The 22,141-nt window shown below is 36.4% G+C and overlaps 1 protein-coding gene across 1 annotated transcript in view; it reads left to right on the top strand.

Annotated features, from left to right (window-relative positions):
* CA10 (carbonic anhydrase 10) overlaps positions 1-22,141 on the top strand; it is a 203,015-nt gene that overhangs the window by 145,340 nt on the left and 35,534 nt on the right. The window contains exon 4 of the mRNA XM_082008312.1: positions 13,140-13,325. Coding sequence (XP_081864438.1) covers positions 13,140-13,325 — 186 coding nt within the window. The remainder of the gene's footprint in view (positions 1-13,139; positions 13,326-22,141) is intronic.

Below are 22,141 nucleotides of genomic sequence, written 5' to 3'. Positions count from 1 at the left end.
GCTTTCATACGTTCAAATAAAAATAAAATAAATTCCAACAGTGATGAAAAACATTTTTGCAATTACAGACAACTTTTTAAATGTTACATGTTGAACTAGCGACCAGGTTTCCATCACCTTTCCCCTCTCAGTATGTGATTAGCCATAATGTTATCTTTAAGTATTGCACGCACCTTATCTCTCTAGCAAAATGTTCTAGACCAGAGGTAAGAATGTGTCTGCCTGTCAAATGATGAAGGTACTTAAGTTATTCTTCTGTATGTGAAGAAATCATTGTTGTTGGAAAGGTTGTTGGAAACTCTTTGCAATTAAAAATAGCATCCTTCTTCCTTTAGCACGGTGGGTCATCTCCGACTTGTGAAATAAAGCAAGGCCTTCCTCCACCCTTGCTGTCTTATGTTACTTCTAGAAACTCTTGCACATTCACTGCTCATGCTAATAAAAGCTCCCGCTAAACAGCTTCAGCCCTTCAGTCAGTGACATGGCCATACCTAGGGATGGAGGCTGTCATTAAGGCTCGATGCATAACTCCGTTTGGTGACTGAAATCACCTCTGAAAAGAGGAAATCTACTACCAAAACTTTTGGGTAGCTATGCCTGTCTCTTTTTTATATGCAGCTGATTTGGCCTAGTGTCCTTACTGCAAATGAATGTCAACAATGGAAGGATAATGCATTAGACTTCCAGCAAAAACTTCCTGTATAAATTCAGCCATTTGCCAAGGCAGTTGATGCCCTACTTTCAAGACTGTCATAGGAAGCAATTCTGAACATTCTCTGCTTATTAAAAATGAAGTACTAAAATCAATATAGCAATATCTTGTTGGAAAAAAATCAATTTATCAACAAGTTTGTCATTTTAAAGGTGAGTAAAGGGCTTGTTTATTAGGCATCATCTAGACTTTAGAAATAGCTGGTATGAAAATAATAAGACATAAGCCACAATAGGCTTACAAATCTTTCAATTACATCAGTGAGTGCATATTTTTCCTGTAAGTGAAGGCCTGGAAGCATTTCCTAGCTATAGTGTAGACTATATCAGTCACCAATTACATATTAAAAACTGGTACTGCTCACAAATTTCAGTATCTCAGGGGCAGGCCCATTATTCAGAATCTGTGCTTTTAAAATTGTTAAAAATACCAAGTGTGCTGAAATTTTCATTAATGTCTTGTAAGAAATACTTATTCTGATCTGCAAGAGTTAATTTTTGAAAGGTCCATTTCATCTTCTGCATAAGTCCTATCTGGTCAGTAAGAACATAATCACATTTAAAGTAGTTTACTGCACACAAGAACAACAAATCTGAGTGTGAGAACTAACTCTAAAACTCATCTTCATCTAGGATAAAGAGAGCAAGGCTGTCTTTAGACTGTAAATAAGGTGTTCAGTACCTTTCAACTTCTCAGCTATAATTCATCACAAATAAGAATATGAACACACAAGTGTGTGTGCAAACACCCAGAGTTGGGAAAGATGCCTCTTCACAGGCATTTGGGAGCATTTGGCCTCCGGTTTGCATGCTACACAGAAGGAAAAAGGTATAAAAAATAGGAGGAAAAGCAATTGCTAATAAATGTGAAAGCTGATCCATAACTAAATAGGAACTACTATTTTAAAAGAATCTTCCTGGGAAGATAATAAAGATGAACTTGTCAACATTATTGTTTCAACAGATTAAACATTCTTCAAGCTCTTCAGAGTATATATAATAAAACACTTATTAAAAATGAAATTGTATTTTATGTCTGGAAAGCTGAAATCCTATCTAGTCTAAATTATATCCCTATAGGAAAAGCATTTAGTCATATGCTGATTCCTAGCTAGCTTTATCCCATAAACCCTTTCTGTTTTCCTTATGGACTCTTCTGCAAAGCCAGATAAATCTGTATTTTGGTAAGCACAATGACCAAGAAAAACAGAGGGGAACTGATGGAAAATTGGCATGATACAAAAATTGGGTTTCTAATAGCCTTTTTCAGAACAGTTTCTCACCATTTCTTTATGATTTGAGCTAGCGGAAAAGTGTCTTTCACTCTGCATGGAATAAAACATGCTTGGGAATGATGTAAGAGGAAAAAATTTCACCTTGGTATTCAGAGCTTTGTGTCATTTTGATTACTTGTAAAAATACTAATTTACACAACTCCTGTATACATGAAGCTGTAGAAAAGATCAGAATACCGAAGAAAGAAACGGCTTCTTCCCCCATAGCCATGCAATCTATAAACACAGCAGGTTATGTGGAATGGGGGAAAAAAAACAACCAACCAAACCAAACAACCCCAAGAGAATAAACACAAAATCTCTTGACCAAGTTTTAGCAGAAGACGGCTCATAAGTGGAATCTTGGGAAGCTTTCTGATTGAAAGGGTTTTGTGCGTACGTCCCCTGGAATGATGATGCACACACATAACACTGAGCCCGGAAACATCAGAGGAGGCGAGGTCTGCCTCTGCACTGTCCTTCAGCCTGGAGCTCAAGTTCATGCTGTAGCCCAGATTCCCCAGTCTTCTACCCAACTTGCACATTGACTCTCAGACACATTTGAATTAGAGGCATACTGGAACACAGAGAAGATTCTTCTAGTTAAGCTAGAATTGATAATTCTTGAAATAGGGTTCCCTATTTCAAAAAAATGTGGGTTTGTGGGTTTTAAGTGCATTTTCAGGGGAAAAAAATGAAGAGTTTTGGAATGGCATGAAATATCAGGAAAAGCAAAGATAGGATCAGGATAGGATTTGTTTGTTTTTCTTTTATTTCTACCTCTACTGCAGTTCCACTGTTTTCTCAACATAAAAAGGTACACAAATGCTTTTAAGGCAGATAAAATGAGAAAAGTAAAACAGTCCTCTGTTAAACAGGAACAGTAATATTTGTAACTGGAAAGGCTAATTTATTCACCTTCTTTAAAGAACTAGAAAAGCAGGCCAGGACTAAACAGCTCTTCTACTGCTCAAAAAAAAAAAAAAAAACCACAGTGAAATATGCTACTAGGCAGAATAGCTCATGATTTTTGCACGCCACAAAGGATTTGCCTTGACACATAATGAATTTTATTGAGGTCAAATTTCAAGTTATCTAAACACTAGTTTACCTCCAGAGATACAGGGCTCAGAAAATTATTTTGCAATAACTATGCATTTTTTTCCTTAGCAGTGATTTGGGAAACAGCTTGATATTGTGAAATGCACTGCTTTCAAAAAATTGTTACAATTCTGCTAAAAAAGCTGATAAAACTTTTGTCCCTTTCATGGCTAAAAAGCCGAGTTTTATAGATTCTTCTTTTAATTTCCACTGACTTATAGTTTCAGTAAAGCATTACTATGCTGCTTTGGCTACACCATGACTCAGACACTGCAGTTTCCCTTAAACAGGGTTCAGTACATTGCACGTTCCTGGAACTTCATGGCTAGAGTGGTCAGAGGATTTCAAGAAGCAGCAGTGGTCACTTCATTATTTTAGAGGGTTTATGAAAATTTAACAGGCATAGAAATTTAGAAATTCTTGGCAGCAAAAGAATTAGAGAAATAAAGAACTACAACAAATGGAGTTTTCTGGCTTTTGTGAAGTTGTATCACTAAGCTTAATAATGGTGTGTTTTGATTGCGGTGTAAAACAGATGAACTTTGAGTGCACATCCTTTACCCTGCTCAGAAATCTGTACGCTTCTCAGTCATTCAGACAGCAGTCTAATGCTCTCGACGCACAACAGCAAGAAGGTTTTGCCAACTTATTAATCTGGGCCTCTCTGTGAGAGGACTGACATTTTCCTTCCTCTTTCTATTCACCGAAGTCAGTAAAAAAGAAAAGGTTTTTCTTTCTGTTTACGTATATATGTAGAGAGATAAATACATATATAGAAAGATGCGCATATGTACATATAGAGGTGTATAGATGCAGGTAAATAAAGTGGTGAGTGTACTAATAATCTACACAAACACTACAGCGTTCTTTGACGACTTACCTTGAAAGATACTTTCCAGAATAATTTAGCACAGCCTTTTTGTTAACGCTGTATACAAATAGTAAAGTAGAAGATACACCAACCATTTAGAAAAGAATTTAAATCAATCAGCTAGCTATATCTCATCTGTTCAGCAGGGAAATTTCCTTTAAAAGCTGCGTTAGGAACAAAAGTACTGAAAAAATGTACAAGCAAAATAAAGATATTAGAAAGTCTGAATACATTTATTAATATGCAGTTGATCAAATGAGTTATTAAGCATCTAATGTCTAAAGTCTGTCTTGCTATATGGAAAACCTAAGGAAAGTAAAACACACTAATTTCAATATACATACTATAAATTTCCATCTGATCTAGATTCCATTGGACAACCTCTGGCATTTCAACCAAAGAGCTCTCTCAAAGAAGAGCTCTGAAATCCAGGCAGCTACCAAAGGGCAGTGCATCTCAAAATCACTCACCAAGAAAGGACTTCAATTAGAACCACAGGTTTTTAACATACTCAGTTTTACATTTTAAACCCACATAAAAAATGGAAAGAGTAATTTTTCATTTATCCGGATTTCTCACAAGTTTGTAGGCTTCTGTGCCATTTACAACCTTTTGAAAATTTATGTAAGCCTTCAGATTTTAAAAAGGCAGCTCTTTTGACATCCTTTTATCAGAGACAAAAATGATCCTTAACACAGTTTTTAATGCAAATTCTTCAAACTCAAATCTTGTTACAGATTGCTCAACTAAATTAGGGTAATGAATTCTCCAAGCCCCAGTTATTCTCTCAATTACTTATTGACTTCACCTAATTCTAAACTAAGGTTAATGAACTAAAAGGAACGCGTAAATCTAATTTTTCCCTCTTTCATATAATGCTTGTAACTGTGTCACAGCACAGGATGAGTCTTGTCATCAGTGGTAAAAAGGTGACTATAGAAACACAGGATTGTGAATTGCTGAATCTAGTTCTGTAATCATACAGCATAAAGCCTAACTTAGAAAGCCCCAAAACATCCTTTTTAAACACTAGAGCATGGCGCAGGCATGCAACACTTCAAAACAAACTTGATTTCTCTGCTAATAATCCAAAGTCACTCCAGAATCTACGACAGCAGACACACATCCGTGTCTGCTCTTGAAGCACTAATAATATTTATTTAAGAAAACCTGACAGTGATCTCAGCATGGAGACTGTGCCCCATTCTACATACAGTAACAAAGAACTTGGAACTTGATATAATCCCTACACCATTTTACCTGGCTGAAGAGACCTGTGATTATTCTTGCCTTCTCTGCTAGATAACCGCATGCTGCGTGGTTCTAGCTGCATGTAAAGAAGTCTCTTAAGGTCACATTGAAATGTAACTTCTTTTCATACATTCGTCTTCCATGGCTTCAGTTTGCCTGCAAATATTCAGGCGGCAGGTTTCAAAATACTACGCTGCAGAAGATGGTGAACATTGAGATCCAGTCTGCTTTCCTAGAGCAAAACATTCTTCATTATTTCTTTTTTCACCCCAAACAGCATGTGATGGATCCCTCCATGCAGGAAGCTCTCAGCATCAAGATATATCCCCCACTTAAAATCCTTACTGGTCCCTCAGGCCTTCAGCCAGCATCGGTGGAAGCAGACTCCCTGCCCAGTTGCAAAAGCCAGTTTTTCTGCTTGCCTATTCAAATAATTTTATTGTAATTTTAAAAATCCAGTGAAAGCTCTGGGGTAAAATTCACCTACTACATATGGTTTAAATGGAGTTGGAATATTTTAGACTAAGGAGAGCACAGTTTCAATGTAAAGCTAGTGTCAACACACAAAACAATTATTAATGCTAGACACCATAAACTTGGCTGCATCTGCTTTAGGCTTCATAGTTACTAACAAGCAAAAATCATTGCATTAATGGAGTAGTGGAAATACAATAAAGCACTTTATTATCCCTAAAAGGCAGCATGTGGCATATAGACTCTGTGGGGTATTACCAATGTCCTAGGAGCAGTTTCATTCCTTCACATCCTGTGGCATATAATTATCTCAGACTAACCATGGCCCTGCAGGTCCTCTATTAAAATTGTATTTTTGTAACAGAATGGTGTATACATTATTGAAGCACATTATTTTGATCGCTGAAAATTGACATATTGTGCTCATTAGCCAGTAAGCCTGAATATTTAATTTATGAGGTTTGCTTCAAGTTTTTTACAGATCAGTCACTTAAGGGAAGTAAATAGGCAAAACTGCAGAGCAGTCAATGGGAAAGATTCTTACTGAAAATGGTGCTTTTAAAAGCAAAAAAAAAAAGTGTGTCATGCCATATGCTGATACCTGCCTAATGTAATGTGTAAATGGGTTAATTGGACTCATTAACATCATTTTCTTTATAAAACTTTTCAACTAAGAACATGAAAAGATTATCGTAATCTTTACACTTCTCTCTTACATTTTACATTTTTCACACGGGCCTTTTTTAATCAAATATAGATGGTGGTGATGCCTGTTGTTCTTCAAAGCTCAGCGATTATATTGCAGCTCCCTCCCAGTAAGCGTCACTGTATCAAAACTCTGGTATTTCCTCATCTTTAATTCCCCCCTTCCAATTTTTTTTTTTTTAATAAACACAACGTAAGATCTATTGGATTCTTGCCAGAAAATGCACTCTGGATATTTTGCTTATCTGATGGCCTTCAAGCAACCTGCTGAGCCTGCATCCTCCAAACGCTTGCTTGTAGACTTAGAAACCTGCTGGACTGATGCAACAGATACCACAATTCTGTCCCCCAGCTGAAACCACCACTTCTGAAACTAAAGCCACGGATTACAGTCGTGTCATGCAAAAAAAGATTAGTTTTAATTTTCTCCCTGGCTGTGGAAGTCCCCGTGGTATATAGGTGAAAGCTATAGGGATGGGTCAATAGTGCTCTCTGCTGGCACCAAGGAAAGCTTGCAGGAAACATAGCTGGAATTTGCCTTAAAATTACCTTCAAAAATAAAGCATGAAATATTTAGAATACGTATCTATGTCTAAGGCCCTGCGACGCTTATAGGCAAAACTATAGAATATCATGATTTAGAAGGTCCAGAAGCGTGGTTCTTATTGCAAACATGATTTTGAAAATGTTACACTAGCAGCATTTCCACAATTTCTTTACATACTGTTGCATGCAATGACTAAGGATAAAGATGAAGGCGAGGAAAAAGTATTACGAAAAATAACTATTCAAATGTGCAAATATTCATCAAATGCACTTAAACTGAATACTCTGTAGAAAATAATTGTTTAAAAACAGTTACAAAATTCTTATGTATGTTTATATATGTACACACAGAGAGAATACTGCAGGACAAGGATAGAGCTCTCAGAAGTTTGGAAAAATGTAAAGAACCATTGTCTCTTATTTGATTATATCAATCAACTCTTTAAGACTTTGAAAACAAGAATGTCCTTTTTAAACAACTATTAAATAACTCAGAAGAATAACTCTGTAAAATCATTTTATTTCCCAGTTTGGGTGCCTTATAAGAACAGCTAGAAAATCAAGACAGCAGCATGAAACTACTTCTAAAACTAACAGGATGCCATAAGCACAATATTAAGAAAATAAATGTTCTTGTATAGCCATTGTTTTAAAATAAGGGAAGTAATTCTGCTGCAGAGAACTAAGCGGTGTGCCTTAGTAGGTTACACTTGAGATTCTAGTTTGGTGTGATGCTTCGTCACTGTCCCTAAAGTCGGATTTCGAATCACGGACTTGCCCTGAAGTCTATGTAAACTCTGATTTTAAACACTGAAGCAGTCTCTGCTTTGCACAAGGGAGATATAAGGTGCTTACCACAGTACGATCAATTTAAACCAAAGAGGACAGTATTTTATATCACAGAATACAGTCTGGTCAAGATACTATGAACAACAATCAAAAAACATTAAAAGAAAGGAACTTGCTTGAGGGACTCGGAAAAACGTGGTTCTGTTTATCACTGCACTTAGAAACTCAAGTTCAGATAACCTGAGGTACAGAGTGAAATTTTGCGTAAGATGATCCTAAGTGGCAAGAAGAAAATAAAGCAACCTGGCATTAAAGTTGACTTAGGCCGGTGAGACAAAAGACAATTGCAATTTCATTTTTGCTTTTTTTTAAGCACTTCCAAACCCATAGATGCCAGATGCTAGGAACAGTTTAAAATTAGCGTTAATGTTTCCATGGAACACTTGTGTCTCCATGAACCCGCTGGGGAGAGGAGTTGAGTGAGAAAACCAACGGCACGTTACAGGTTCCTTAGGATCCGTGCTGCACTCACTAGACCACCCACTACTGTCACTACATGGATACCAAAGAGCAGAAAGCAAAGCTAATGACAAAGTATGTGGCATTAGTAGTTCAGGTGCTGCTAACGGGGCAGGAAAGCCCACCACTCCCTGAGCCTGCAGAGCTGCTTTCCTGTTCCACTGGAATATAGGGCTAACAAGAAGAAAATATGGAAGCCAGGTGGCAGATAATAGAAACTTGATTATTGCAGGATATAAAACTGGGGCACTACAACACCTTCAAAACAGTCTTCAATCCTTGGTGATTTGCTTCCCTACACAGTACTCGGCCTTCTTTGGACTGGATCTATTTTCATCCTAAAGAAAGGAACGTCTAATATTGCAGATAAGATCCAAGGACACCACAGCAGGCAGCCATACACAATTGATTTTCTTGCTTCCTTACATTCAGTGCTGCTCCACTGGCAGGTACTGATACTAGTTTAAAAATGTTCTTGGAACTAATCTTCAGACCACTCTTACCTGAATAAATCCAAAATGCACTCTTTCGCTATTTTGTAAAGGTCCCTGGGAAGCAGAGAGCCTGCGCTACCCCTTGAAGAACAGTGACAGTGAACTGCTAATGTAGCACGGGATTGAAAGGCAAAGAATCCATCTCAGCTCTTCCTCCTTTCCTCTTGCATTCCCTGCTTTTCTAGCACGGCTTCACCCTGAAACAGGCTTCTTTTTCCATCGCTTCTGCTCTGAGTTTTGAAGGCTATTTTAACACAGATTGTAACATATAGTCCAGAAAGGAAGTTCTGAAAAACATTTCGTTCAGGACGAGTTGTGGAAAGAAAGAAAAGTGAACAAGACATGCAGTTAACTAGGACAGAACAAAAATACTTCCATAAATGCAGGATTAAAGAACATCACTAGAAAAAAAATTGAGATTTTTTTTTTTTTTTCGTTTAGTTGTTTGTTGATTTGGGTTTTTTTCCTACTGGTCATAAAGGTCTGTAGAATTTCAAGATAAACATGCATCAGAGAGTTTGTGTTTGTAGGTATGCATTTTTATCGACTTTGTGTTCCACCTTTCAAAGAGCAGAATTGGGACTTTTTTGTGATCACAGGACCAGCAGGTTATACACACATACCACATGAGTATTCAGATCTTACTTGCAAACATAGTATAGAATATATTAGTAGCTTGTGCCTGTGTGGCTGTCTTGCATCAAGATAAAGAGAGAGAATAATGCTGCTGGGGAATTATGTGCACAAAGCTCTGTGAAGCAAGAATTAAAATGAATGAGATTAAATAGAAAATAACTACATCAGGAATATGTTAATAATTTAATTAAAGTCTACCAAAGTTGAACTATTCCACAATTAAGGTTGAAGCCCATCAACATGCTCTGCTCTACTTGGGGATTTTGCCACAAGTAAAATTAGCTGTTTGGAAATGCTTCTTAACGTGTGAGGGAAATGGGGTCAACTAAGAATGTGGTCTGTTCATTAACTTTGACAACATTGGACTTCACTGTTTTCTCAGACAGGCTTTTACTGATGTTTTAATATATATTTTCTCTACTATAGTCTCATTTCTAGCACATAAGGCAAATGTGAATATTGATCCGTCTGAAAAACAGGAGGGCAAGATTTAGTGCTCTTTTTTTTCCCCAAGCTTGTTTACTATGTTTTCATCTTTGTGTAACTTTCAAGTCAAACAGAAACACAGAACAAAAGGGTTACTTAATAGCTGAGCAAGAAGCAACACAAAGGCCATTACTATGGAAGACTTAGCACCAAAGATTAATCTGACACATTAAGGAAATAGTTATATAGATCTTAACAAATCTTTTATATTATCCTTTTAAAGTACCCTATAACTTTTTATCCATTCCACAGAATAGTACAAAAAATAAATACTATGCTTTCTGGAGTAGCAGATATTGTTGACTGTACCAGGCAGAGTCAACATCTTTCCCATAAGGCGCCCCGTCTTCATACTGTAGGAGAATGTACAAAATACAGAAAATACCTCCTCCTTAACTTCTGTGCCTGCAGCCTTTTATAAGGCCACATGCAACTTTGGTTTCCACAAAACCAACTCAGTTTGATGTTCTAAAATGAGAGGGCACCATCATTTCAAAGGCTTAGTACCATAAAATATGGAAAATCCTTCTTTTTATCAGTAGATTCACACAGCGAAAAAGATCAGAACCTTCTTTTTCTCCAGTAGGAGCTAAAACTGTGCATAGTGAAAAGACAATGCGTTGTTTTCTGATGAAAACAATAAAAGACAACTTTTTTCTTGCATTGGTTTTGGCATGACAGTTTCCTACTGAGTATAACACATTTGTGGACTTCGAGCTTGCAGACAGAAGGTGACCACACTTATGTGATGCTATGTCCTACAACTGCAAATGGCTATACTTGAAATGTACACTTTTAAAGGTAATAAGTTAGTGGTTTTGTATGTAAGAGACAATACCCTGAACCATAATAAGGAATTTCACATCACGTTACAGTGATACTTCCCATAATCAAGCACAGCCTAATATACAATCTTGGCAAGTCGGAAAGTCTCCAGAAATTAAGAAAAATGTTCCTAAATATTTCAATCTTTCATTCAGCTATAATCTGAGGAGATGACAAATATAAGACACTGCTGTTCTTCTTGTAATAAGCAAATGCCCGTGAAAGAAATGCCCATTAAAAGTCACTAGTAATGGTGGTATATGTTGACACTCTCAAGAAAAGAAATGGGTGCAGGCATCTCGGGTGCAATTTGGTCCTGAATCTAGATGGGTATATGCGCCTACTCCTCCCTTGGGCACACACTCACAACAAGAAAACTAGTGCTTCACTTAAACATAAGGACAATAAAAGGGCAAGATCTTGCGGTTTTTATATTGAAGATCTTGGATTTTGTCCTTCCTGGTGACAAGCCTGTGTGCCCATGCCATAGATCTTTATAGCCTCATTTCAAGCGTTCCTCCCTTGCTGCAGGTCAGAAATGAGGCATGTCAGATACTTCATTGCATTACTGGTATTCTTTATCTGCAGTTATGTAGGGAAATTCTGTTTTAAAACAGTCAATACAATCTCATTACAGGCACTGCATTTTTATGAGGCTGGAAACGAGAAAGACAAATGTTACTCCTGTTCGTGAATTTGCCTCTTATCATTTCCCCTCTCTGCTCTACAGAGAGCTATTTGATTCATATTAGGGGTTATTTGGGTCACTTTTACCGTGAGAGAGAAAATAATGGTAACCTAATTTGAGATTTGTACCAATTTACGTAAGAAAATGGATTCTGAATATTTTGCATAGTTGCTAAATTTAACTGCGTGTTCAGTGAAGCGTGAGTTTCCAAATGTGAATAAGAGGCTTTAAACCATTTTCCTCTATTTGTTTTTAAACTATATTTGTTACTTACGATTAGCAATTTTATGTCATTCATATGCAGTGTGCTGAAACCGAATTCAATAAACTGACCTTCTTCCACCTATTAAACTAAACTTGGTATTTAATTATTATGCATGCAAAGTCAAGCAGAAAAACTAAGGAGCATTTATAAATAAGATAATTGTGTTTTATTTGCAATGAATAGGAATATTTGTGTTTATTACTTTTCATAAAAAATGTATTGCTGCTTATTTTGAATTGGAATAAACACAAAAAATAAAACATCTGTATCAAAGTTTAAAAAACATGACAATCAAAAGCTATTTAATCTCATTCATTTAGTTCTATTGCACAGTCTGTTCAGTGTAACTTTTTACAACATACTGTGCAAAACAGGTCATTTAGACTCAGTAATTAGTATTACAGATAAAGTGACACTGCAGCAATGTTCATTACTATAGTACTGATGCAGTATAGAATATAATACATAATAGTCATGTCTTTAATTTTAAATTGAAGTGCAACAAAGCATATTATTGCTACACATCCTCTTCTTAAAGTAAATGAATGTTATTCAAGTGTACCATTTGTATCCATGCAGAATGTTTTTAAAATAAATCACAATTCTACTTTAACTCAAACTGGCATATTTCACTTTCTAACGGCATAAATTAAGGAACCTCTTGCTATAGGAACTTTTCCTATGACAGTGGAAATTATGACAGAATTATTCCATATGAAAAATTTCCACAATCATTTTTTTTGTTACAGCAGCTGTAAATCAGTTTGCAAATGAAGCACAACCTTCAGTCTTTTTAAAAATAAAGATGAATCTTCAAGAGCATTACAGCTATTTGAGGTGTACTAGGAACTAGAAATATATGATCAAATTGTAATTAATTCTGTACTGCTATGGCTAAAATATCTGGCAATTGTAAACATTAAATATCCATAACAAAACAAAGAGACTTGCAGAGGAGGACAATGGAAGTTTTTACTTGCAGCTCTAGTAGGAGTAGAGCTCCCTATTTATGAATAATTTTTTCTCTGCTTTTTGCAACACCTTTACTTTTGGATAGCTTTGTTATAAATATTAAAAGAAGGAAAAAATGAGTTAAATTTCAGATTTGTTCACATGTACTTAAATAATTTATGACAGCTGAAATGTTCACATTTTCAGTGCAGAAATTTTGTAATGAAGCCATCATTCAGACCTTGCACAAAAAATGTTCTAAAAGCCTTTTTATTTAGAAGTATAATAACCCTATTCACTGTGTTAACCATGTGCCCCTGGCTAAAATATGTACGTATGGATCTAGCAAAATATTTGAATATACGGGATAAGATTCAAAGCACAAGTTGAAGTACAACCTCAGGTTGTGTATTTCATCCACAACAATAAGATGTATTGCTACATTTAAACGAAGGTGTGTAAAGAGCAAAATCTTGAAGTACATATAACTAGTTCCTAGGATTTACAAATTATTTTGAAAAAATGCTTTTTCCCCCCTCCCCATCTTGTTTAGGTCAGTGGGACGATGTATAATACAGGGAGACATGTATCTCTACGATTAGACAAAGAGCATTTGGTCAACATCTCTGGAGGACCGATGACATATAGTCACCGCTTAGAGGAAATCCGGTTACACTTTGGAAGCGAAGACAGCCAGGGATCAGAGCACCTACTCAATGGACAGGCTTTCTCTGGGGAGGTATGTCAACATATTTGGAGTTACAAATGAACCAGCATGAATTACACACTTTCCATTTCTGCCTGAAGGTATTTGCAAACTAATTTGTACTCATAAAAATTCTTTCCCTTTATCCATTCTGAAAAATCAGGGCATTACTTTTTTTCTTTTTTTGCTCATGCACTGCAAATTGTGTGACTCGTATCTAAAAATGAAACTGTTTTATTTATTGCATGCATATAGACACCCTATATAGTATCTTTTGTTGGGTCCTTTATATCCCTAGTAAATGCAAATACAAGATTAACCACAAAGCAATACTGAAAGTGCTTCAAGTTCTAATAAAAGTGCTATTTTTGCTACTCACTGGTGTGTAACACTTCACATTGAGTATCATTCTGCCTTTGATTCATGTAAAAATAAGGAGATACTTGCTTTTAAGCAATGATTCCACAGAAGCCTATTGGTCCGCTCAAGAAATAAAGTTAACTCCACGAGTAAACCCTGGCAGAATTGGTACTTGCTTTGTATTTTAAATATGTGTCTGTAAGTGTCCCAGAAAAGACCATAATTTAATAATCCTGACAGCTATTGCAGGATAACCCATTACTCTTGCTGGATAAATATTTTAGTCTTGTATATGGAATACTTTTTAAAGACGTATAGTAAAGTTTGCAGACCTGCTGGTAGACAAAGCAAAATCTTTCCATTCTTCTTATGTAGGAGTATTTTTACATAGAAGAAGTGCACGGGTTTTGTAGCACCCAATCGTTCATTAGCTTGTGCCATGCCTACGAACTATCTAGCATGCAACTCTACTCCACAACTCCTAACAAATAAAATAATGCTGTATATTACTGTAGGGATTATTTTTAAAGATACTCAAGGTATCCTCTTACCATTCTTTCAGAAGACAAAAACGAATAGTTTTTCAAAATAAAGCACTTATTTTCATGGAGATGAATAATCAAATTACTATCTGTACTATCTATCACAGACTCTGGTGATGAGTCAGCTAATGAATGGCATTTTCTTTGGCACTGTGCAGCAGCAGTTATTTAAGAGTAGGAAATTAATTGCAGAGTTGTCAAATGATGGTATTATAATTGATGGTAATAATTTGCTTTGTTTTATAAGCTACATAGATGTATAATATATCCAGTGGCAGCTTTTTCATGAAATTATTAATGTCTTACACAACTGACTTCTGGTTGCCTTCATAAAATTCTATGATAAGTGAATGTATAATGTATTAGTCCTTTAAGAGCTGAAAGTTAAATATGCTGTAGTAAATAAGGCCTTTGCTTTGCTGATCAGATTTACAGAAGAGCAATATTCAAACGAAAGCAGGTTGACTGAACAAGAAAGCAAAAATCTGGTTGAAACACACCACTACACTTGATATGATGTATCAGCATAATTTCATGTATTTTTAAGAGAGTTCTTAAGAATTCATCAGACCATAACAAAAGGTAAAAATGCAGAGCATTTTTTTGCAATACTTAATGTTAATACTTAACTAGTCTCTTCTGGTTTTGAAAGTAGGAGTTTTGAAGTACTATTAACATTTGGTATTTTCTAACAAAGACCTCAATTTTTTCTTAATAAAAGTAGAAAACATAGCTAAATGGAAACCCCTGTCAGACAGTCATGCACAGCTGGGTCCACAGTATTCATCTAGTTATCTGACTTCCTCCTGCAGCGAGTGGAATGAGATTAGCATCTTCAGAGGATGATCATTCCTGATAGCTCAAGACGTATCTCTTCGGACAGGACAAATCATTCTGTGGAGATGCATCTCCCTTGACAACAGGGCAGAGACAAACAACAGGTCAAGTAGCTTAGACTAGACACCTCCATTTCAGATGGAGAGATGAATTCTGGCCTTCGAGGATGTGTTTTTCAAAGTTTCAGACTGACATTTTGGGCAGCTGGACAGGCAAGTTCCAATAAGGTCAAGTATTAATTACTAATTTGAACCTGCATCTCCACAGTTAAGTCTTATTTATAGAACACATACTGTTTCCAAAGTATGAGCACAGATTCAAATCAATCATGCTGAATAGTATGGGTACAAATTTTCAGTGAAGGACAGCAGCTGACGGTGTTCTTAGAATATACATCCACCCATACAAGTGCTGTCTGTATAAATAAGTGATTTTCGATAAGCTCTCACCACTGGAAGATGTAATGTCTACAGCTCCCAGTAGCTACAGTAAGAAAACTGTAGACAAGCTAGCTGCCTTTATGGTAGAGTACACGCCTTTATAACATAACGTATGCTTTCAAGACTGTTGCTGATAGTTACTATTACTTCTGCATTGGATAATGCTGTCAGAGGAGATGGGATAAAGGAAAACAACTGCATAAGTGCATTAGTTTAATTTAGCTAGTGCAGGTAAGAAGAGCAATGAATATTTGCTGGCTTAGGCTTTAGCATATGTAAGCAACCAGAGAAAAATAATTGCAGGATTACGCTGTTTGACTGCTAATTACAAGCTAACTCCCATGACACTGCCTTCTTACTGCTGTTCTTATTTGTGTTGGACAAAACCACTATGGATTTTACTGAAACCTCTGTTTTGCTGTGGAAACAATTCCCAGAGATGAAGTCACCCAAGAAGTGTGATCCACTCCAGTAGATCACAATCAGCTCATTCTTACTTCTTCCATCCATATCTGTCCCCTCATTTTCACTGAGGTCTCCAATCCACGTTAAAGTCAGCACATCACTGAGAAGAGGAACCTGGGGAACGGTCAGGGGAGAGAGCAGTACCTGTCCCTCACACTACTGGAAAACTATTAGATTGGCTCAAAGTGCAGACAGGGCAGCAGTTTTTAAGCAGCCCCAATATATCTTGCATCAGCTGCAGTGTTCTTTACACATTTGGAAGTCCCATCTAACATCCATAGGAAGCAGGATTTTTGTTCTTAAGAACTTTTTTTTTGCCTAGTTAAGATGTTCTGCAAGTGGGCAGGCACTCGGAGCAAGCTAGAGAGCACTGGAGTGGTACCATCGCATGAAAAACAATCTAGAAATAGCAAATTGCTTCAAAATATGCTGTGGTCCAAATGATACTGTAATTTCCAGGCTTTAACATTTAACTAGGTGTTAAAGGCTGTCAAGAGAGATCTCTACAATAATCTGGTTACCTTTTAGCCCCTAATTATCACTTTAGCAGGCAGAATAACCAAACTAATGCTTAAATAGTTTGAGTGTAAGGGCTTTAAAACCGTATCAGATTATCATCAATATGTTTGGCACTGCTAATGTAGAAAGAAAGGCAGGCTTTGTAATGCCTGAATAAATAAATCAAGCATTTACTTGTCCCTCTAATACATACTTGAGTGTGTTTAATTCCCTACTCTTTGCATAAGCATCCTACTGTATTATAATGATTAAAAGAAAATCTTGGCTCTACCGAAGTCCTCAACTAAGGCACAAATCATTTGTGTCTCTATGCAAAACAGTTTTTAATGCTTCAGAGTCCATATCATTTAATGAGAAAGACCATCTTCCTTTCAGACAGCAGCAGTACAAACTACAGGAGAATTTACCGGAGTGCTGTTATTCAGGCACTGTCTACCTTGTTAAAATAAAATGTAAAAATCTCCAAAAGGTTCATAGTGAAAACGGGGCCCTTTAACTTTACCATGTGGCGAAGTCATAAAAACCCATACCAGTTCTATTTCCTAAGCAGAAAAAGTAAAAAATGTGCTGCAGGAAACCTGCAACCACTTTATGGCTGTGCATTGTAGTAGCCTCATCAATGTAAAGGCAGAAAGTCAGGGATCTTAATTATTTGGGGTTATGCACTTTTCACAAAATCAATAGCTAGAGACTTCCAAACAAGAGACCATAGTCCACAACACATGGAAAAAATAGATTTCTTCTTCTCTGCCCACCAAGTCACCCTTCAAAAACCCATTGACAGAGATTGTGAACACACAATGATTTCATCCGCTACATAAGAAGTAATATGAAAGCCAGAATACTATTTAGATAAACGAATACATATTGCAAGCTATACACACAGTTTGGAACAGAGAGTTGCTGTTCCTAAAAGCCACTAAGAAAACTGAGTAAGATACAAGAAAATGGGAATCAAAGAGGGAGGCTGGAAATTCTGAAATACCAGCCTTCACCTACTACTGTAATTTCTTTAACTGCATATTCTATGTGAGTAGGAAACTTCTGATGATAGTAAAAGATTACTTATCAGAGAGATCAGTGTTGCAAATCCAACTTCTGATATTTTTAGAAGCAAGACTGTCAGATAGACAGCCTATGAGAGGCATCCGGCCAGCTGGAATAATTTAATCCAGCCTGCTGCAGAATTAGAGTAGTCCGAATTGTTAAATCAGAAACAGTGGCTCTGTCAGTGAGACCACCTATACACCTTTGACTTGCCTGTGTGGTTCCAAATAGTCGCCTCAAAAATCCTGATGTTGGTATTGTTTACATATATATATATATAAAAAAAAAAGGCCACACAAAAAAATCTTTTAAAAAATTAAAAAAAAAAAAAAACAAAACAAAAAACCCACAAAACCAACCAGAAAACCTCTACTGGAATAAAGTATTGTATACGTACTATGATTTCAGTTATGTTGGCAAAACAGAACAAGTCATGGCAAATTAGTATGTTGGAAGAAATGTTAAGTACAGGCCAACTCTCTATTGTATTGCTTGTTACAAGCCATTTACATCTCCTTTTTTTTCATAAGGTTCCTATCTTTTTCCCAAAAATTTCATCACCTCGAAGGTGAATGTGCAGTTGTGCCTCCCATGTGACATTTGGCTCAGGACTCTGCCTCCTTTTCTAACCTATGGGTCAGTTCTGCACAAAAGCCTGTTTTCTCCACAGCTCCCCACACTCACCCAATATTTAGATTCCTCTCCCAGATCTGTTTTTTCATTTCATTCTCTACTAGGAAGCCTCACTCATGTGAGGATTTGTGAGTCTCGCATGGCTCTTCATCAAATTGTGCTAGCACATAACCCTTCCTCTTCTTCAGGAAAGGAGCATTACATCAGCTAGCAAAGTTCCTGAGCAGAGAGGACAGGAACGTCCTGCTTCTTCGTAACCGCGTTCCTACAGGTGGTTACGACGCTGAAGCAGAGCTAGCTGTAAGCCTGCCCCTGCTACGCCTCGCAACGCCGGCACTCCTGCCCACAGCTTGCAAAAGGAAGCTTGAAATTCAGACCTGTCGGTTGCCACAGGCCATCTGTATTTACGTTTTGGAGACTTTATTGGAAACGATGCAGGTCATTTTTAAGTATTTCAGTCAGAAGATAAGTTTACTGTACTCTGGTGCTTATTAATGTTGAAAAATAAGCCTCTGAGGAAAGTACCAGATGAGGGAACACATGTCTAATGGAAAGGTGGTTTAGTAAAATCTCTATAACCTTCAGATTAATGTTCAGCTTCAGAGGAGAAAGTCAATAGGATAATGAATTAAATTACTATAGGAACAGAATATAAATCAGGAAGAGGTGGTGGTATTGTCATCACTACAGTATAAGGAGACTATTCACATGAGTAATTCAAAATCAGTGGGAGATGAACATGTGCATTAGTTGCAAGAATGCACCTCTATCCACCCTAAAGATTACAGGTTGTTTCACCCAAAATTTTATAAAATATTCATATCCATAAAAAGCAGAGCTAAAGTCCAAAAGACACTTATTCATCAACGCATGCTTATTGTGTTTTTCTAAACCAAAATCAATATTATATTTTAAGGTAAATGGGGTTTTAGTGCTGGTTAATATAAAAGAAAATAGGATTGAACAATATATTAGCACAAATTGAGAGATATTCACACCTGACCGTGGTCTGCTAATTTAAGAGCTCTGAATCATTCCACGGAAATTCCTTTCCACCCTCTATTGACTTTATAAGGACATTACACTCTAACAGAGAGGTGTTTTAGTAGCAGGCTGCCTGGTCTGTCTCCCCTCTAAGACTACATGGAGATGAAATGGCTGCCTCTCCCTCTGGACAGCAGAGCCCTTCTGGTTCAAAAGCATGGTCCATAAGGAAAAAAAAAAGAAGTATGGCCCAAGGAAGAACACTGCCGAGATTATCTAGACAGCAAAGCTTGCAGGGAGGTATAATGGAAGCCTACGTTATTTTATAAAATGAAACTTATCAAAAACATTTTTAAATGTTCCCAAAATGCTTCACAAAGGAAAATGAGATGATAAATCAAGATGCTAAGGGAAAGTTTTGTTGACTAAAGAGTCATTAAGGTGCTAAGCCTAATGCACTTAGTATACCCAAAAAGTTTGGGGCAGATAGTAATTGAACAAGTAAACTTAGCCCCCAGTGGCTACATAGGAATATATAAAGTGACAAGCTAGAAGGCATAAAATATCTGCAGGTTTCATGAGATACTGCAGATAATTTCCCCAAATCTAATACTGAAAATCTGAATGCTAGGTTTTATTTCCCAGATTTCTCATATTATTTTGTTCTGGCCCTTGTGTACTTATCTTTCTTAAACAATTCAAAGCATCTGACTTAGACACATTCAACTGTTACTTTCTTAATGAATAAGATACAGGTCTGCAGATGAAAATGCAAGCTAATTGCTGTACCCAATTCCATTTCAAATTCCATTAGATTTTTGTAATTTTTCTTTTTTTGGTGGGATATTTTCAACGTTATATACACTTACATGAATTACGGACAGAACTGTGGGGATAGGAGATGACAGTGATTCCTTGCAACCAAAAGCTGAAAATGGGTGGAAAGCCAGGCAGGAACTGAACTGTCTAAACATCCGTGGCTACATGGCAGTATAACAATTTTGAAGTCCCAGTCAGAATAATGTTTTGACATCCCAATACTTTGTAAGCAGCAAATGGGCAATATTTAAAATGCCATTGGCATTGTTTATCGAGGAAGCTTCTCCTTTTGAACTACTCTGTTGAATACCATGAGAAAGCCAACTTTCCAGGAATATGGAACAGAAATTTTTGTGGTATATTCTATATCAAAATGCAGTAGGCTTCCTACACTGGCTATGTGCTAAATATGCATCTTAATCCTTAGTGACCTTCAAAAGGAGTTTCATCTTTAACACTTTTGAAGTGGAATAGTTGACTTTTAACTTATGTTCCTTCCTGTATTTTTTTGGCTAGACAGTCATCTTCAAGTCGTGGGTAATATATGCTTGTTACATAACAAATCCCAAAACTCAATGGCCAGGAGGAGTTATAGAATCAAGTGAAGGTGTACCAACTATTGATCATGAATATAAATAGAAAAAATACACAGCAAGTAAAACTCATTTTTGCATGAATAGCTGCATTACTAGGCAGTGCCAGTACACTCTTGCAGTCACCGTCTTACATTTAGTACTGTTGTAGTCATACTGCCATTTTTAAAGGAAAATTAGATTCTAGAAATAGCCTGTTTTATCCTTCCCTTAGGAAAAACCTTAATTACACAAATCAAGTTATATAATGTCCAAACTTTATATCAGCAATGAAGAATTTTACTTCATGTATAATCAGCTTCTCACGTCATAAATACCATTCATGTTATTTTTTCACCTTTCCAAACCTTGATTAGCAGTTGAAATACAGATGAGGTGGGGTTTTTTTTTTTTTTTGCAAGGGGAAGAATTTACAGTTCATACTGTTGGTCTAAGAGTGCTTTTTATGATAGCACAGATAAAACCAGAAAAGTGTAATAGTTTTATTTGAAGCAAATTGTAATATGATGTTTCTCTTGGTGAATAAACCATGGAAGTTTAGTTATTGCACCAACAGGTAATCAGGATTGGACCTAGAGACAATTATGGCTCTTCACAGAATATAAACTAAGAAAGAGATAGAGGGGAGAATTAAGTACTTAGTTCTTTTAGCAGAAAGACTAACAATATAACTGAAAGGAACAGTCATTTAATTTTATAATCCCAAACAGTCATTAGATACCATCTGGAGTTTGAATGATACTTTAGAACAAACGTTTAGCCACTTCTAAAATTTGAGACTAGATTTCAGGTATCTGATCAGGATTTTGATCTTTGTTTTAGGCTTGCACTTTTTCATTTATTAGACTACTGAGGTATTTGTGTAGTCATTGCAGGTGAAAATTACAGTTGACTGTCACATCAAATAAATGAAGGACGTTTTCAGAAGTGTTTTAGTATGTCACCATCTTGATTATTTAGATCTGGTAAAATTGCCTGAAACAAATTACATTAAACCTTTATGGAACTGTTGAATACGTTAACATTTCAGACAACAAACACAGAGATCACTTGATTTCTGCAGACATAGTTGATTTCTAGAAAACATTGTTTAATATTTAAGTATGTGAAAATTTTGCATATAATGTTTAAGGGAGTTATTCTTAAAGCAATGAATCAAAGACTGTTGAAGTTAGGATACAAGCTGCTACATGGCATTGAACTTCTCTGTTATTTCCACTGACGTGCAATAAGACTTCTATGCTCAAGCTAGTTATAGCAAGAATCAGAAATGTTTCTGCAAACGTTTCCTTATCTATCACCTAAGTCTGAAAGCATCTAAATTCCCTCAATTTCTCAAAGTTTTACTGAAGCACGTTATTCTTTCTGGATTCTGCATAAGAAATTCTAGGTGCTTGATACAAGGAGCTCCATTTCTGGGGCCCAGTATTTTTTTCTTCTGTATATTGCCTTCTGGAGATTTTGTGATACAAGCTCCATAGATACTGTCTGCTAGATACTGAAATTTAAGAAACTGTACAGGCAGATATTTAAGACTTTTTTCTTCTTCTTTTTCATTATCTACACATATGTGGGTGTTTCGTGCCAGAAAACTTTCCTTCTTTGGAAAC

Source organism: Phaethon aethereus (genome assembly GCF_964289735.1).
Source record: "Phaethon aethereus genome assembly, chromosome: 18".
Taxonomy (NCBI): Eukaryota; Metazoa; Chordata; class Aves; order Phaethontiformes; family Phaethontidae; genus Phaethon; species Phaethon aethereus.
Note: the sequence above shows the minus strand (reverse complement) of the source record. Positions and strands in the feature narration are given on the sequence as shown.